At 39.6% G+C, this 16,722-nt stretch overlaps 2 protein-coding genes across 6 annotated transcripts in view; one reads left to right on the forward strand and one right to left on the reverse strand.

Moving 5' to 3' along the window:
* PCSK9 (proprotein convertase subtilisin/kexin type 9) overlaps window positions 1–9,378 on the forward strand; it is a 37,420-nt gene extending 28,042 nt beyond the window's left edge. For both annotated transcript variants that reach the window (XM_089515235.1, XM_089515236.1), the window contains exons 8-12: window positions 313–483; window positions 1,548–1,696; window positions 1,823–2,003; window positions 5,006–5,187; window positions 6,220–9,378. In XM_089515235.1, the coding sequence (XP_089371361.1) occupies window positions 313–483; window positions 1,548–1,696; window positions 1,823–2,003; window positions 5,006–5,187; window positions 6,220–6,420 (884 nt within the window). In that variant the 3' untranslated portion in view covers window positions 6,421–9,378. The remainder of the gene's footprint in view (window positions 1–312; window positions 484–1,547; window positions 1,697–1,822; window positions 2,004–5,005; window positions 5,188–6,219) is intronic.
* A 131-nt stretch (window positions 9,379–9,509) lies between these two features.
* USP24 (ubiquitin specific peptidase 24) overlaps window positions 9,510–16,722 on the reverse strand; it is a 117,720-nt gene continuing 110,507 nt past the window's right edge. For all 4 annotated transcript variants that reach the window (XM_089515232.1, XM_089515233.1, XM_089515231.1 and 1 more), the window contains 5 exons: window positions 15,124–15,202; window positions 14,429–14,504; window positions 13,949–14,035; window positions 13,374–13,484; window positions 9,510–11,895 (listed from right to left, as the gene is read on the reverse strand). In XM_089515232.1, the coding sequence (XP_089371358.1) occupies window positions 11,833–11,895; window positions 13,374–13,484; window positions 13,949–14,035; window positions 14,429–14,504; window positions 15,124–15,202 (416 nt within the window). In that variant the 3' untranslated portion in view covers window positions 9,510–11,832. The remainder of the gene's footprint in view (window positions 11,896–13,373; window positions 13,485–13,948; window positions 14,036–14,428; window positions 14,505–15,123; window positions 15,203–16,722) is intronic.

Below are 16,722 nucleotides of genomic sequence, written 5' to 3' on the forward strand. Positions count from 1 at the left end.
CAATTTTGGTCTTGCAAATTTACTTTATAAATTGTCTTCAGTTGTACAATTCAATCTAATTTTTAATAAAAATATTCTATATCAGTGCTTTGATCTAACAGATGGGATTGTGAGCATTTAGCCTTTAAAGCACAAATGGCTGCTGTGCATGGCCTCAGATGGATCAGAACCTCATTCTGTTAACAGTGAGCTTTGTAACACACTTGTGGAATTCATGATCTCATGGAATATAAAAGATAGAGGTGATTGCCCAATCTGGCTATATGTGTGCCCTTATCAGATAATACAGAGCAGGTATATATGTCGCCATAGGTATTGCAGCCATGATCTTGAACACCAGCCCTGGTCTGTCTATTGCTGAGCTGAGGCAGAGGCTAATCCACTACTCCATTAAGAACCTCATGAATGAGGCTTGGTTTCCAGAAGAGCAGAGGCTGTTAACACCCAACAGAGTGGCTGGACTTCCCTTTAAACTTGTAGAAGGTGAGTGCCTCTTTTTCTGTATTACCTGTTACATTTATGCTTTTAGGACATATCTAGACTATGTAATTATAGTGCTCTGATACTACTTTAACTGTAATGGCTACATCCTACATAGTCCCAGGATTCCATAGGAAGAAGCCATGGCAATTAAAGAGGGATCAGAGTGCTAAAACTGTGTGGTGTTGATATATCCATAGAAAAGGTTTGATATAGACATCCCAAGTTTCCAGGTCCAGGCTAAAATTCTTTTCTGAAGGATACTAGATGGCCTCTCCTTGTCCTTCCTAGCAGGTGAAGGGCTTTTGGCAGTTGACTGGCTGCTGATGGATAGGTGCAATACTTTTTTTTTTGTTTTCACAAAACACTGGGTGGCATCCTGTTCAGTAGTTATAATTGTGTAGCTGCTGGAGATTCGCATTTATGGCTGTGAACAACCAAACATGACCTCAAAAGCTTACCTTTGCAGGCTGGCAGCAACTGGATCAAAGCATTTCAGAGGTTCTACAGAGTGGGGCATTGGGGAATGTGTGTAATACTTTTCTGGTTGAGGGGCACATTGATACAAGGAGTTGTGGCAGGATCCCAAGGGGTCTCTCCAGCAGTCTATTCTTGATATGCTCCACAACTGGGACAGCACTGCAGACATCGTTCCTTAGTCTGCTGATCTGCAGCACCTCAGAACTTCTTTGGTTGGTGTGCTGTCATGCTTCAGGGGTAGATTTTTTGGGGGTGGCAACATTAGAAATAATTATCACGATGGAGCCCTGTCATAACAGCTAGGTTGATGATGGATCTTGGATAATGTGTTATAAAAATTCTGATATAGCTGTGTTTTAATATAACTTGATTAATCTTAACATTTTCGGTGTATATGTGTGTTATTTATACCTGTTTTAATCTTGTTGTGAAATAAATCATAACAGCCAAACAAGCACGTCTTGAGCAAATACAGCTTTTCTATGTGGATTTAAAATGGGAAACTTTGCAGACTGCAGAGAGACAGCCCTAAAGGGGACAGAATACTTCTGGGTCTAAAAGATGACAATGGACAACTCTTTTTTTAGATGAACAGCTATACTGTCGCTCTGTTTGGTCTTCCCTCTCTGGCTCAACTAGCTCAGCAATAGCTATTGCTCGCTGTAACAGTAATGAAGAAATGTTCAGCTGTTCAAGTCTCTCAAAGAATGGCAAGCGTAGAGGAGAGCGCATTGAGGTGAGGTTCCATAATAGCAATGCTCCTTTTGCCATCTGTGTTTGTTTTACCTGCATATTGGTGGGATTGCATATTGAAGATTGCTAGCATTGCTTATGATTCACTACTGTCTGTTCTGAATTCCAGGACTATGGGGGCAGAAAGGACTGTGTGGCACATAATAGATTTAGGGGCCAAGGTGTCTATGCCATAGCTAGGTGTTGCATTTGGCCCAAAGCTGATTGCCAAATTCATGCACACTCACCAACTGCAGAGGACACAGCGGTGCACAGTGTTGGCTGCAACAAGGATAGCCATGTTTTGACAGGTATGTGAAGGCGGAGCAGTGCATGTGGGGGTAATCACTATTAAATTGATGAAATGCCTTTAACAGGAAAGATTGGCACATGTTCTGTCATGTAAGAAGATCTGTGTAGCTAGTAGTTTATTTTCGTTTACATATTAAAATATATGGCTGGAATCCTATATAGGAAAAAATCCCATAAAATCATAGAGTTGGAAGAGACCACAAGGGCCATTCAGTCCAACTCCCTGCCACGCAAGAACACACAATCAAAGCACGCAACAGATGGCCATTAAGTCTCTGTTTAAAAACCTCCAAAGAAGGAAACACCACCACACTCGAATGGGGTGTGTTCCTTATGTTGAGGCGGAATCTTTTTTCCTGTAGCTTGAATTCATTGCTCTGTGTCCTGATTTCTGGAGCAGCAGAAAACAAGCTTGCTCCATCCCTCAATATGACATCCCTTCAAATATTTAAATAGGGCTGACATATCACTTAACCTTCTCTTCTCCAGGCTAAACATAAACAATTATAAGCTGCTCTTCATAGGACATGTCTCTGTCTATGTTATGTAATGTGATGTATACTTAACTATGTAGCAGAGGTGCTATGAAACCCTGTTAATGAATTGCAACAGGGCACCAGCAAGAGTGCCCAACGAACATCAATAATCCCTTACCGGTGTTCCATCATGCATTGGGATGCTCGATGTGCATTGACAACTTTGCCAGCTCTCCCACGTAGTACCGTAACATCAGTCCTCTGCTGGATGCAGATGTAAAAAAACTACCCAATTCTAATTCTAAAGGATTCTGGCCAATGATTTTGTGCTGTATTTAAAAAGCTGAGTGCAACTACTTGGTTTGCACCGATTGGATGACTGTTGCATGATGTGTGACCAGTGCATGTAGTCCTGGTCAGTTTTGTACAATGTGGATTTGATCTTCCCATCTGTCTTTTGATGCATGGAAATTCCCACCTGTCACTGTGTAACTGTTACATATAACGGTGTAGTTTGTATAATTAATAAGCCTAGGCTGTAGTTGTGCTAAGCCTGATTGAATTCAAAAGACCTTAAGAGAAGGTCTGCAAGGAATTGTTGTAAAGTATCAAATTTGTAATTCCTGTGTTCATTGGAACATAGGATTGGAATTGGTATTGGAAAAGGTTTTCTGTTTGTTTCTCCATCCCCTGAAAGTACATATGCATGCCAAACTGAAAATTCCAGTAAAATAATTAAAACAGCTACTAGCTGTTTAGAAATACTGTGGTGCTTCCAAATATATATACACATTCGCTGAGATCCTAGAGCAGTGATGGTGAACGTTTTAGGGGCCGAGTGCCCAAACTAAAAGGTATTCCGGCACTGGGTAGCCTGGTGCCAGGAGTGGGACTTCCGCCCTCCAGATTTCAAACTTTGTCTCCCCATCATCCCGGGACTTCAGCTGCCTCTCCAGACACAGCTGAAGGCCCGGGCGGTGGGGGGAAGGAAAGGAACAAGCACATACCTCTTCCTCCGCTTGGACCGTCCCCAGTCTTAAGCTGCTTCTGGAGAGGCAGCTGGAGGCCGGGGAGGGTCAGGAAGGAGGAGGAACAGGCATGCATCTCTTTCTCCTCCTTCCACATGCCTGGCAAAATGGTGTCGTATGCCAGCTCTGGCACACTTGCCATAGGTTCGCCATCACGTCCTATAGCCAGTAGATGGAGCATAATGCTCCCTCCACTCACACAGTTCCATGTCCTTCCCTGAGGAGCTGTCAAACCCTGGGCAGCACCCTTGCTTTTGCCCAGTGGTTGTCTGGGGAAGGGGGTGGGATGGAGGCAAATTCAGACGATGCAGCTTTTGGTCTCAGCTAGTAAGGGTGAAAACACAAAGGTGCATTCAAAGATGACATGTACTCTTCTTTCCCCTTCCCCTTGGAGCCCAGAGCAGCCACATCTTCATTGTCTGAATTGCCTCCCCTCCCCATTGGTAAGCAGCAACCTTAGTAGGCTCTTCCAGGGCTCAAAAGTGGCCTGGTCTGGGGAGGGATTGGAGGGAACACAAAGGGTTAGAGATTGCCCCATCTAAAAAGTGATACATAATTAATACTTGAATGGGAGACTGTCAGTGATCACCAGTTGCTGTAGGCTATATTTCAGAGGAAGGAACTGGCAAAACCACCTCTGAGTACCCCTTACCTAAGAAAACACTATGAAATTCGTGGGGTCACCATAAGCCAACTTGAAGACACAAACACACATGCACTAACAAGAGGCCATCTATTACAACATATATCTACAGTATTTATACTAAGGAGAACCAGCATGGAGTTGTGGTTTGAGGCTTGGATGACTCTGGAGACAAGGGTTCTATTCCCAGCTTGGCCATGAAACGTACTGGGTGACTGTGGGCACATTGCTTTCTCAGTCTGAGGATGGCAGTGGCAAACCTCTGAAAAAATCTTGACAAGAAAACTCTATGATAGGTTTGCCTTAGGGGCTGGAAACGACTTGAAGGCGTATGACAACAAAAATTTACACAATACTCAAGCTATTTCATACATTCATGGCTTCCACTGTGGGTGAAATAACGTGTCAAGCAGCTTTTTAATATTTCTTCATATAAGGCTTTTCCTACAGTGCTGCTTCATATTCTCAATAGCTGCCCTGGAAGACTGACCATTTCAAATTAAAGGGATTATCAACAATTTGGGGTGGATAAAATGTGTTAAGGTTTGAAGTTTTCACAGAATGTGTACCTCTTCAGAATGTGTGACTCACCAGATGTTGTTGGAATGCAACTCCTAGTAGTCCTAGCCTGAAAAGTAAAAAGTGAAGAAAGCTGGGAATTACAGCCCACCAGCATCTGGAGTGTCAGAATTTGCTGCATACCCACCTACCTCATCCCAAAGTTAAATGTAAAAACAATGAAAATCAAGTATACTATTATCTATTAAGAGAAAACATGAGTCCTGCTTGTTTAGCCTTCTACCCATTGCTAGAATACCAGTGAATATATGCCCTAACACAGACTAAATTGGCAGGTTGCAGTTCTCATTCTGTGGCTGGAGAGTTCAGTGGCAACATCAGACCGGTACTTAAGTCAGAAAACAACTTTGATCACTGTGTTGGCCAGCCAGGTGCAGCTGTGCATGCTTCTTGCTGCCATGCACCCAGCCTTGAATGCAAGGTACAGGAATACTCTTCTTTGGAGCACACAGGAAAGGTAAGTGTATATTTTTAAACTCTAGTCCAGTTGTGGTAATTTGACCAGTACCCAGTGAAGGAAATGGATCTGAGACTTTTGTAATCCCTCTCTCAGTTATGAATCTAATAGGACTAACTTCTCAAGGGGTCCCCTGCTGTGTGAGCTGATCCTTCTATCAGGCTTTAGCACAGCTCACTGGGCATTCAGGCTCCTTTAATTTGCTCTGTATCTGAGATGAACTCTGAAAATAGAGATAATAAGGCTAAGAAGAATAGAAACTGCAGGATGTGATCATTACTAGGCTGAGACCAACGCCACACTTCTGTGCTGCTTGAAAGAACAGAGTAGGAGGTATGTGTACTTTAGTCAAGAATGGTTGTGGTAGCATATTCCCATTTTGCCCGTTTTAAGACTGTTTTGGGGTAGGTCTTCCACTAATAATATCATAATATAGAATGTGCATACAGTGAGGGATCTGTTTAGCCAACACCATCTTTTTCAGCTGAAAAAAAGGTGCATGTTTGTATGCCAGGGGAATAGGGGATGGCAAGACCTTCATTGGATGCCACCCCCCCAACACAGTTTCTTCCCCTGCTGAAAGAGTTAAATACCAGTCCCAAAACATTTCTGATGAAACCTCTATGGATCTAGAGCAGGGAACCGGTGGGCCTCCAAATATTGTTTGAATACCAGCCTCTACCAGACCCAGCTAGTATAATTTATGGTCAGGAGTAATGGGTTTTTTAAACCAACATCTGGAGAGCCACACATTCCCACATCCTTATTCTAGAGGTTTGCAACATTTGAAATGCATTTTTGTTGAGATAGCACCTTCAGTGCACAAAGGTTGTTACAGTTTTGCTGTCAAACAGGAGTTCACAGTGCAAATTTAGAGTGGGAGTGTGGGAGGTAATGCCACAAACTAAAGGCCAGAAAATGTTAATTACAAACTTCTTAATTCTGTAGGGAGTTTACCATGTCATTAGGGCTGATGGAAGTTGGAATGATTTTTTTGCTAATGTTGAATAACTCCTCTCCCTTTCTTCTCAGGTAATGGTGACTTGTGATGGGGGCTGGACACTGACAGGATGTAATGCCCAGTCTCATGGTTCCCACACACTTGGTGCCTATTCAGTGGATAATACTTGTGTAGTGATGAGTAGCCCAGGGAGCCATAGAACAGCAGCTGTTGCCATTTGCTGCAGAAAAAGACTCTTGGAAACTGAGAAGCATAGTTCCAGTTATAAGTGACAGTTCCACCTCTTTCTCACTCAGTAATTTATGGGACTCTCAAATTATGAAAGCCATACCATAAGATCACATTGGTGATGTGATGTCCAGCTCTCCCTTTTGCCTGAAAATGGCATTTTTGAAGGCAAGCTCCAGCACAGTGTTTCTGGTTGGTCCTCAGCATACTTGTTCTAAGTGTCACAGCTGATGTCAAATGCAGCCCTGGCCCAGTACTACTGTATTCACTATGGTGTGATGGGTCTCAATTCAATATTATCAATTGAGCTTCATCCACAAAATAATTCTGGGCAATAATATATCTTCTGGCAGAACATGACATGCATAGCCAACTTCCAGTCAGCCATTTGGTGAATATTTGGTCTTTCCAAGTCTTTCCATATTCAATTGCCATTCCAGTTCTTCAAAAATCATGAAGACTACATACTCCTTATTCAATTTTCATGGGAACCATCCATGGTGCCCTGTTTGAAATTGTGTTAGCTAAAGTATGTTCTGTGCTCAAAATGAGGTGTTTATTACTTATCATGAAGGCTCATTCTAGACTGCAAATGAGACTTCCATGAAAGAGTTGAATCCTGCTGTCATGAATTGTGTTGAAGTTTCTATGCTAGAAGTAAGTAGGTGAGTCTTGTCTACCATGAACATTTCAAAGTCAAATACCCTCTCTCAGCAGCCTATGGGCTGCAGTCTGGCCTGAAAACAACTGAATTCTGGAATGGGACTAGGCTATCTTAAAGTTCCCAAAAATCTAGTTCTTGAAAATCCCTTCAAGAGGCAAAACCAATAAAGGTGTTCAGAATTGTTGCTTGTTGTTCTTGTGAGAATAAGCATTTCCCCCCTTCTCGGTTTTAATCAAGATGTCTTTTAAGGCATCTTCATCACATGCTTGTCAGAAATGTGCTTGTTGGAAAATATGTGTGGCATATTAGATTTAGCAGAGAGTTTCCCCATGGTCATTTGAATTGGAGAATGAGCAGGAAAGGAACCCAATAAGGCAAAAGGAGTGGCAATCAGGGGAAATGGTAACAAGGGTAACCAAACTGTAAAACCAAGTTTTTTTTAAGTGGAAAGGGATGGCACAATATGAAAGGGAACAGAGAAAAGAAAAATCTATTACAGATAAATAATAATCATCACAGAGGAAGTGCCAAACTGACATGGGCTAAGGCAGGAAGAACTGTGGAGTCTGGAGATGGAGAATAAAGCACATTCAAGGTTATATGTCTGAAAAATGAGAAGGGACACATGGAAAAGGAAACACTGCTTGCATAGGCATAAAATGAAAGGAAAAACAAAAATGGCTGCCTGTGTGGCTTTTACCTGGCCTGGTCATGGGAGTAATCATGGATGGCTCCTTCCTGCAGTCTTGAGAATAATGCAAAATATATAGTTACTTAATTTATGCTCCTAATTTCCAAAGAACTATTCAGGAGGTAAGGATAAATAATGGGGGGGGGGGGGGAGAGAAGACCTATATAGCACTTAACCTGGCCCCAATCCTTTTTTTTGGCTTCTGAGGTATAACTAACAACTTTTTTTGTACCTTGTAAAGGAAAATTCAAATTAATAGTAGGTTAGTACAGTCTTCTGCATAAATAAAATTACACAAAGTGTGGAAATTACTATTTTTAAAAAACCCATGGCATTAGGGTTATGGTTATTCAGTACCATTTTAGGATATTGGCACCACTGATCAACCTCACCTAGAATCAATTTTGTAAGTAGTAATGTTCACCTTTTCTTTCACAAGACCATAAAGCAAAGAGTTAACATAAGCTTAATAGCCAAATTTAAGACTACGTATGGGAGTTATAAGCCAAAATCTCTAGTTAGCATGGGGAGGTAGCTGTCAAGGAATGTGATGCCCTGCTGTTCTAAAGTGTAGGGATTTCTTACATTCTTCCATGGCTTAGTGAATATTAGGAGTAGTTATTAAACTAGTGGAATACAGCACTTGGCTTGTACAAATATATACCTATCTGCATTTCAATATTTGGTTCCAAAGTGCCTTATGTACTCCGTGTTAAACACATACTAGACAACTATCCTTGTGAACTTAAACCATGTGTAGTGGCCACATCGAGTTCTGCAGTATTGCCTCCTAACCTAGAGAAGCTACAACTTTGAATGGATGTCTATTCCGAGAAAGTTTGCTCTTCTTCTTTCCAGTTGTGGAGGCCACATTCAATTGCCTACTCTTTCCTTGTTAAGGTATATTGGCAAGAAAACCATGATCTTTTGTATCCCCCATTTTCTGGCCATAGAATATATCTGGTTGAACTAATGTAGCATTTGATTCTATAATGGAGAAGTAAACTGCCAAGTCCTTGGCCATTCTGGGCAATCAGGAATCCATCCACTTTGATAAAGGTTTGATTGAGGGGCTCCAAGAATTCTACTGAGGTGATGCACAAAATATTTAGTAAATACTTTAAAAGCACTTAAATGCAGGAGACCAGGTACTATTGATCACTTGAGTCTAGCACGCTGTCAGTAATTTGGACAAGACAGTTTGGTTTATGGATAAAATTCTTAGTAGTTATCATTTAAGGTTTTCTTTCATCTAGGTAGGGTATTAATATTGCATACACATCCTTTTTGCTTTTATTCAAATATTTAACTGCTTGTATAATCAAATATTTATCTGGAATTGCTATGTTCATATTTTAAAAGAGCAAGCTTATATATGCCTACTCAAAAGTAAGTTATTTTGTTCAGTGGTGCTTACTTGCATTCTCCTCAGGATTTCCTCTTAAATCCTCTGCAGAAAGGTTTAAGATGAATACCAAACTATGTAGACAGTATGTAGTATGTTTTATGTTGTTTTGAGCTAAATCATACACTTATCTATTGTAATTCATAGCTGATTGATGTAGAGAAAAGCTTTCTTTGTGCCGTGGATTTTATTTTTTTCTTTCTTGGAACTATTTATTCTGTTTTATATAACATTTTTATAAAGCCTACTTTTTGAAATAAAGTTTCATGCGATTTTTCTTGGATATGTGTGTAAATGTTTTGACTCATTAGGTAGATTAATTAGAGTACAAGAAAAAAGAGTTAAAATGTAGACATAATATTCTTAGGGCTCTTTAACTTCCACACACAAGGTAGCTATGAAGGATAAAATCCAAGATAACCAAGCTCCTAAATTTGCTCCATGGGACTACTAAGCAATTTACTGTGTAAAATCAAAATGTATCTGGTTTCTTTTCACAACTTAATGATCACAGATTTTTGTGAGGAATAAACTTTATTCCATTGACCAGGATTGTTCTCCCATGACACCTTCTTTTCCCAGTTCCAAGTGCCTTTTGGACATTTGCACAAAACCATACACAGAATCCAGTCGAACTGTGATTGCCCACCTCGACAGAACATTCTGTTAATATGTATAAAATCCATTTTTCATCCAAAAAACTGGCAGTAAAAGTGAACACAACATAGAAACATGTCACAATTTACACAGCAAACTAGATTTGTTGCATTAGAATTTTCTCTTAAAAAAAAAAAAATACTCTTCAGCAGTTTCAGGTGATAGCAGCTGGAAATGAAATAACTGACCAGGTATCATACTTGAAAACCAAAACCATCAACTTTGTTCAAGCAAAAAAGACCAGGAAACAGCCTGCAATAGTTTTAGAATGTCTGATGGCAAAGCAGACTGTCTGGGGATTTTGCAAGCTATGTTCTGGTTTGACCTGTGGTAAGAGTCCACTTTTTCCATAGGAAATGATGGAAACTCCAGTTCCTTTCGACTAAGAAGAATAAGGTGATGCAACAAGAAAAGGGTGGAACATCAAATTGTGTTCCAGATTTTAAAACTTCACATTTAAAAAAAATTCAAGCTTTTAATAAAATACCCAAATTCTGCCACATTTCAGTGAAAATGTTGATATTTTTTCTGTGTTGAAAAAACACTTTTTGTTGACTCATGCTTGTGGCAATTCGAATTGGAAGATGTACAGCTAGCTCCTCCCAACAGTGAAGTAATCTAATATATTCACAACCAGTGTACAAGTGTAAAGAAAGCTATATGCCTGATCAGATTTTGCAACCCTACATAAAAGTCAAAAGAAAAAAAAGGCACTTTTTGGCGATTTGTGCCTTTGACTTGGCAAATCTTTTCACAATAGAGGTAACCCAGGCACTCTAACAATTTCCCCTCAGTTCATGTACATGGTGCATTTTGTTTAACTTAAGGCAAAAATCCCTGAACAAAGGCAAAAGCAGTGAAGAAAAATGTGAAAAGTGAAGATGAAACTCAACATTGGCACAGAAAAAAAAACTTAATATCTAGAGCTGCTAAAGAGATCACTTAACTGCATTTCACATGGGAAGATAAAATTATATTTTCAATTGACTTCCAGTTATTAAGGAACCAATAAACCTGTTGGACTTTAAATGCTGCCTGGCCAAGCAAAATGAAGCCTACAATCTTTTGCCTGTGTTAAATTTTTTTTAAAAATTGCATCCCTGCTTAAGGAATCATACAGCCAATTCCAACTCTCAATTTGTAAGCATAAGCAAATGATTGCAGATCACATCATTAAGACTACAATTTATTCAATATGTCTCCAAGTATTAGAATGATCATTTAAGGAGGCAAACGGCAATAAAATTCTGTCTTAAAGTGCTTTTTGATAAACTTACCAACATTAAAAAAACAAAATAAATTGATGCCACAATACATGTGTATTCTTGGAATAAACAAAAGCTCTTACTGTTCTTACCCATTTAAGTATGACATTAGGAAAAGAATTACCAATCCCAGGCTTCCTTGTACCAATACCATTCCATAAGGAATAACCATCCTTACAGAACAGGGCTCTTTTAACAAACCCTTTCTGTAAAGCGCTATACAAATTACCTCAGAGACATATTAAATATAAAGGTCCTTGTGTAAACTGATTCTTCATATTTTACAGTGCCAAGTGTTAGTTATCATATTTTTACATAATTTTGTATATTCCTATCCAACATTTTCAGAAAGATTTAAAAATTTGCCCTTCATACCTAAAGGCAGTCTGATTTTTTTTTCTTTATAAAAACCAAGGGTTTTTTTTTTGCAGCATCACAGAAAAGCAATAGTTTTACATTCACTCATTAAAGATTCACATAATAAAATTTCAACCACCTTATATGTCTTCCTAAATCTTTGACAGATTTTGATTTACTCATGCCTTGACTAGCATCCCAAAAGAACTGCTGAAGATGGTGGGAGCATCCCATAGCTTGGTGCTTAAACTTCTCAGTTGAAGAATAGCTCTTAGGAAGTAGCATGGCCACTGAATTCTTAGAAAGCTTTCACTTCAGATTCTTCTAAAGCTGAAAGCAGTGGGATTCTAGCAATTTCAAGGTGCCAGGTATCCAGTACTTTAGTTGAACTTTTATTCTTCAGCATACACTTCATCACTAAGGGTCCACATCATCAAGGTCACTTTTAGGTTCACCAATCATCATGGGAGACACGGAACCCTTTCAAAAATACAAACAAGAGTTAGGATACACTGTAAAAAATCAAGTACTGTTGCATGCCTGATGCTTACAGGTATTCACCAGCCATCTGGCCTTCACTCTACAACAGCCCAGTTCACCTAAGAAAAAATCGCTTGAGTAGTAGAAACTGGACCAAAAAGACACACAAAATGTGATGAAATGCGATATAAAATGGATGTACTTGTGTAATGAGGTCAGTTTTAAAAGCATGTTAGACAAATTTATGGGGGATAAAGCTGTCAACCGCTACCAGTCATGATGGCTATACATTAGGGGCACTATACCAGGTGCTGGTTAATGTGAGTGTGAGGAGGCTATTGTACTCTTTATGGGCTTCTCACAGGCATCCAGGTTGGCCAGTATATGAATGTAATGCTCAACTGTGTAGTCTTTTAATTTGATCCAGCAGGGCTTTCCTTATATTTTTAAAGCCCAAACTAAACCCCCAAGATGTTGCTGGTGAAGTTTAATCTTGCTGCTGTATTTTAAAGTTTGAGGTGTTGTTTCCCTCAAGGGAATAATATACTAAAGTTCTCTGATACAGAAAAGGTTGCTTAGAAAAAGATGCACCATAAGCTAGTCTAACATCAAATGTCCTTGGCTTTTATTAGGAAATCATTCTATTCCTCTTACTTACACATTCAGTACCATCTTACTCACTTTATTCACCTTCCTTTTTGATACATGGCTGTCCAAAATGCATCGTCATTTAGAAAATAGACATAACATTCTACTTGGCTTACAAAGATTTTACATTTACACAAGATACCAGTTCTTTTACACAGTGCAATTAAAAGCTAAATTCATTTGAACTGGTCGAGTTAGATAGAGAAGCACTCAGCACAGAGAACCTCTCAAGCAAATGACTTTCTCCCAGACGTTATGTTGGTAAGATTTTAGGTTAATCAGCCATCCTCTCATTGTTTTCCACTGATGCATTAAAGAAACAGTGACTGCTATGTAAAAAAAGCTACTCGTAAATGAAATGCACAAGGAGAAAAACATGAATTTCAATTGGAAAGATGGCACAGGAGGAACGCACACCTTTATTTAAAGGGAAAAAACCACTTTGTCTCTCCTTATTGTCACCACCACTGCATGTCTGTTGGCACCAGAATCATAGGAAGTGATCCTTGCAAAAACAGCCAGGAAACACACATGTAGCTCACATGTTGTCTTAGCCCAATTTCAATGGAATTCAATATACAAGACCATTCCATTTTCAGTGTCAGAATATGCAAAGCAAAACCAACAAGCAGAGTTCAAGCCAATTATTATTCATTCAGTTTAGAAAATGTGATTGCTTTTATGCAGAATGTCAGCTCATTTGCATACCTTGCTGATTTAGAAATGATTACAAACTAAACAGTTTTCTTGTGTTTTCTCTTGTTGATAAGGAAAAGCTCTTATGGCAAGTATGCATACAATGGATTCATCTAGGTTGTTATTCTGTTTACCTGTTGTAGATGTCTGCCCCCATTCTCATTGGCTGGACTGCTCTCAGATCCATTACTGCTTCCAGACTGGTCTTTCTCATTTAGCAATGCAGTGGCATATGCCAGTGTATCCTAAGAAAGAGCAAATGAGTTAAAAACCATGCTGAGAGGTTTATATAATCTCATTTTACCAGAGTTATTGCCCCCTCAAGTAATAGCTAAATACAAGTATAACTTTGGACTAGCTCAAATACTACCCACATCATTCTGATGGTGGAGTTTCTATCTACGAGCCTTAACATCCTGACTTATTTTTGGAAGTAAAGGGCTATAAGAAATTCCTTAATTAAATGCATCTGAAGTAGATTCTAGTAAGTTTCTGCATACAGTATATGATTGTAGCTTGACTTATTTGTGCACCAAACTTGCAACAATTTTGGAGAATAAAACCAAAAACATTAGCTTATAATACAGAGAAATTTGCAGGCAGAGCTCTAAAAATGAATAAAAAGATAGCAATGCACTTTTTGATTATGTGTGCAACTTTATATTGATTCAGAAGGTTCATATACCAGTAGTGTCATATTTAGACTCACCTGTGCAGAAATAGTGCGCTGAAAAGTTTTGGCAGTTGAGGTTTCATTAGATACGTTACTCTGTGGAGCCCAATAATGTTCAGACATCTAGAGAAATGGGAAAGCTTCCATTAATGGAAATGGCAAAAAGTACAGTTTAAATGCTAAGGCTGCTGCCTTTAATACCTAATGTAATCTGAAGTAGTACATGGAAATATGGTTGTCCCCTCCTATACCTGCTGCTACTAGTAATCCCCTTGCTTCACTAAAGGGTTGGAGGTGCACACTGAACAATATGGGGTAGGATGTTGGAGCTGTTGGAGCAGGAAAATAACTAAGTTATTCTCTTGCATTTACTTAACCTGCTTTTTCTTATTCCATGCTGAGGGTAAGATCGTTTTTAAAAACTGCAATCAGCTGTAAGCTTATACAAATAAGTATTTCCAACCCACATTAGTCTACATTAGTTTGCACTGCAGCCATGTGAAGAAACATTTGTACCTTTATTTGAAGCCACTGCACAGCCCAACTCCAATGATGTGAATTCTCCTTGAAATAATCCTTAGCAGAAGAGCACCTTGAAAATTTAAAGCAAATTATTACTTATATATCTGAAGATATAAAGGGACACACTCCCTTTTTGCATTCAAAACTTAGTTGACTGTCCTAGCTTGAAAGCTGGCAACACAGACTAGAACGGGTAGAATTTTCAAAATGATTTCCTAGTCCAAATTCTGAATGTAACATGTAATTTTTAGATGCCAAATCAAAACCTTTTTTTTAAAATGGCTTTAATTTTTTTAAAATTGGCCTTTTAAACTTAGAAATGCTTGTTAGAGTGCTCTAGTCTTTACCTGTCATTATTATAATGATGTTCATTTTTTTGTATCCCACTTCAATGTGGCTAATGTTGGAAACTGTTTATTTTTATTTTGTATGTCTGGTTATTGTTCATTTTCTGTGTCATCCTGATAACTAGGAAATATTTTAATAAATAAATAAATAAATAAATAAATAAATTTCAGTAGCCCCATTATTAGTAGCTGATCAATAGAACTCATACTCTGTTGTGGTTTGGAAAATATCAAGGATAAAAGAATTGGCAATTTTTTTTGAAGCATTAAATTATAAACAATTTAGAAGTAACATAGTATAAATAAAGGTCAGAACTTTACTTCCTTTGTGGCTACACTTACTTCTGAGCAAGAGTGACTAGGAATTTGACACACTGGTAGCAGCGACTGCTGTCCACGTGGTTACTGTGGTGCATGAGAGCTGTTGAAGAAAGAGTATAAAACAGTATTAGTGACTAAAAGTGGATTCTGTTTTGTGCAGGAAAAAATCAGTAGTTAAGTCTCACTTTAGACGTCATGTCATATCAGTTTACCCTAGTTAAGATGGAAGAATCTTAATTATGGTTGAAGCTTATTCATTCCTACTTCCATGATGCTCTAGCTTCTGCTGACAATGGCTGCTATTATGATTTTTTTCAATTTACAATAATTTCAAACAACAGTGAAGCCTCCTTAACACTAGTTGTTGATGTTGTGTGTCTTCAAGTCATTTCTGACCCCTAAGGCAAACCTATTAGAGGGTTTTCTTGACAAGATTTGCTCAGAGGGTTTGCCTTTGCCCTCCTTTGAGGCTGAGAGGGTGTGACTTGCCCAAGGTGACCCAATGGATTTCCATGGACATGTGGAGATTCAAATCCTGGCCTCCACAGTTGTAGTCCAACTCTCAAACCATTATACCAACTCCAAGCAGTCTTGGATGAAACCAATTATCTTGATCCATTTCAAACTGGCTTCAGGTCACGATATGGAGTGGAGAGTGCCATGGTCGCCTTGGTTGATGATCTCAGTCTGTGCATCGGCAGGGGACGTGTGGCCCTGTTGGTGCTCTTGGACCTCTCAGCAGCCTTCGATATGATAGACCATGGTATCCTTCTGGAGTGCATGAGGGAATTGGAGGCACTGCTCTGCAGTGGTTCCGGTCCTATCTCTCGAGCAGGTTCCAGATGGTTTTGCTTGGCGATGGTTGTTCGGCCAAGAAGGAGCTCAAATCGGGTGTCCCTCAAGGTGCAATACTGTCGCCAATGCTATTCAACATTTACATGAAGCCACCTGGTGAGATCATCCAGAGACATGGGGTAGGTTGTTATCAGTACGTTGATGACACCCAAATATGTTTCTCCATGTCTTGGTCTGCTTCAGTGACCAAGGAAGGCATCTTCCCTCTGAATGACTGCCTGAAGTCAGTAATGGATTGGATGATGGAAAATAGACTTAAATTGAATCCAAATAAAACGGAGGTACTTGCTATAGGCAATCTCAATCTGGGTATGGTGATAAGCTCTCCACTTCTGGATGGGGTCACACTTCCTCTAAAGGACTGTGTTTGTAGCTTGGGGTTGCTCCTGGACTCGACGCTCCAGCTGTCATCCCAGGTGGATGCGACAGCCAGGAGCGCCCATTATCAGTTTTGGCTGATTCGCCAGCTATGACCCTTCCTGGAATGGGAAAACCTAGAAACGGTTGTGCATTCACTGGTTTCTGCAATGTGCTCTATATGGGGCAACCCTCATGCCTCATTTGGAAGCTGCAATTGGTCCAAAATATGGCAGCCAGATTGGTGACAGGGAGTTCCAAATTTGATTCTATTACACCTATCTTAAAATCCCTACACTGGCTGTTGGTTATTACCTATAAAGCCCTGCATGGCTTGGGCCCATCTTACCTGAGGGAACGCCTCCTCTCATACAATCCTTCCCGCACTCTCAGGTCCTCTGGGAAGAA

Source organism: Sceloporus occidentalis, unplaced genomic scaffold, assembly GCF_023333645.1.
Source record: "Sceloporus occidentalis isolate IW3139 unplaced genomic scaffold, rSceOcc1.0.p SCAF_3, whole genome shotgun sequence".
NCBI classification, from domain to species: Eukaryota; Metazoa; Chordata; class Lepidosauria; order Squamata; family Phrynosomatidae; genus Sceloporus; species Sceloporus occidentalis.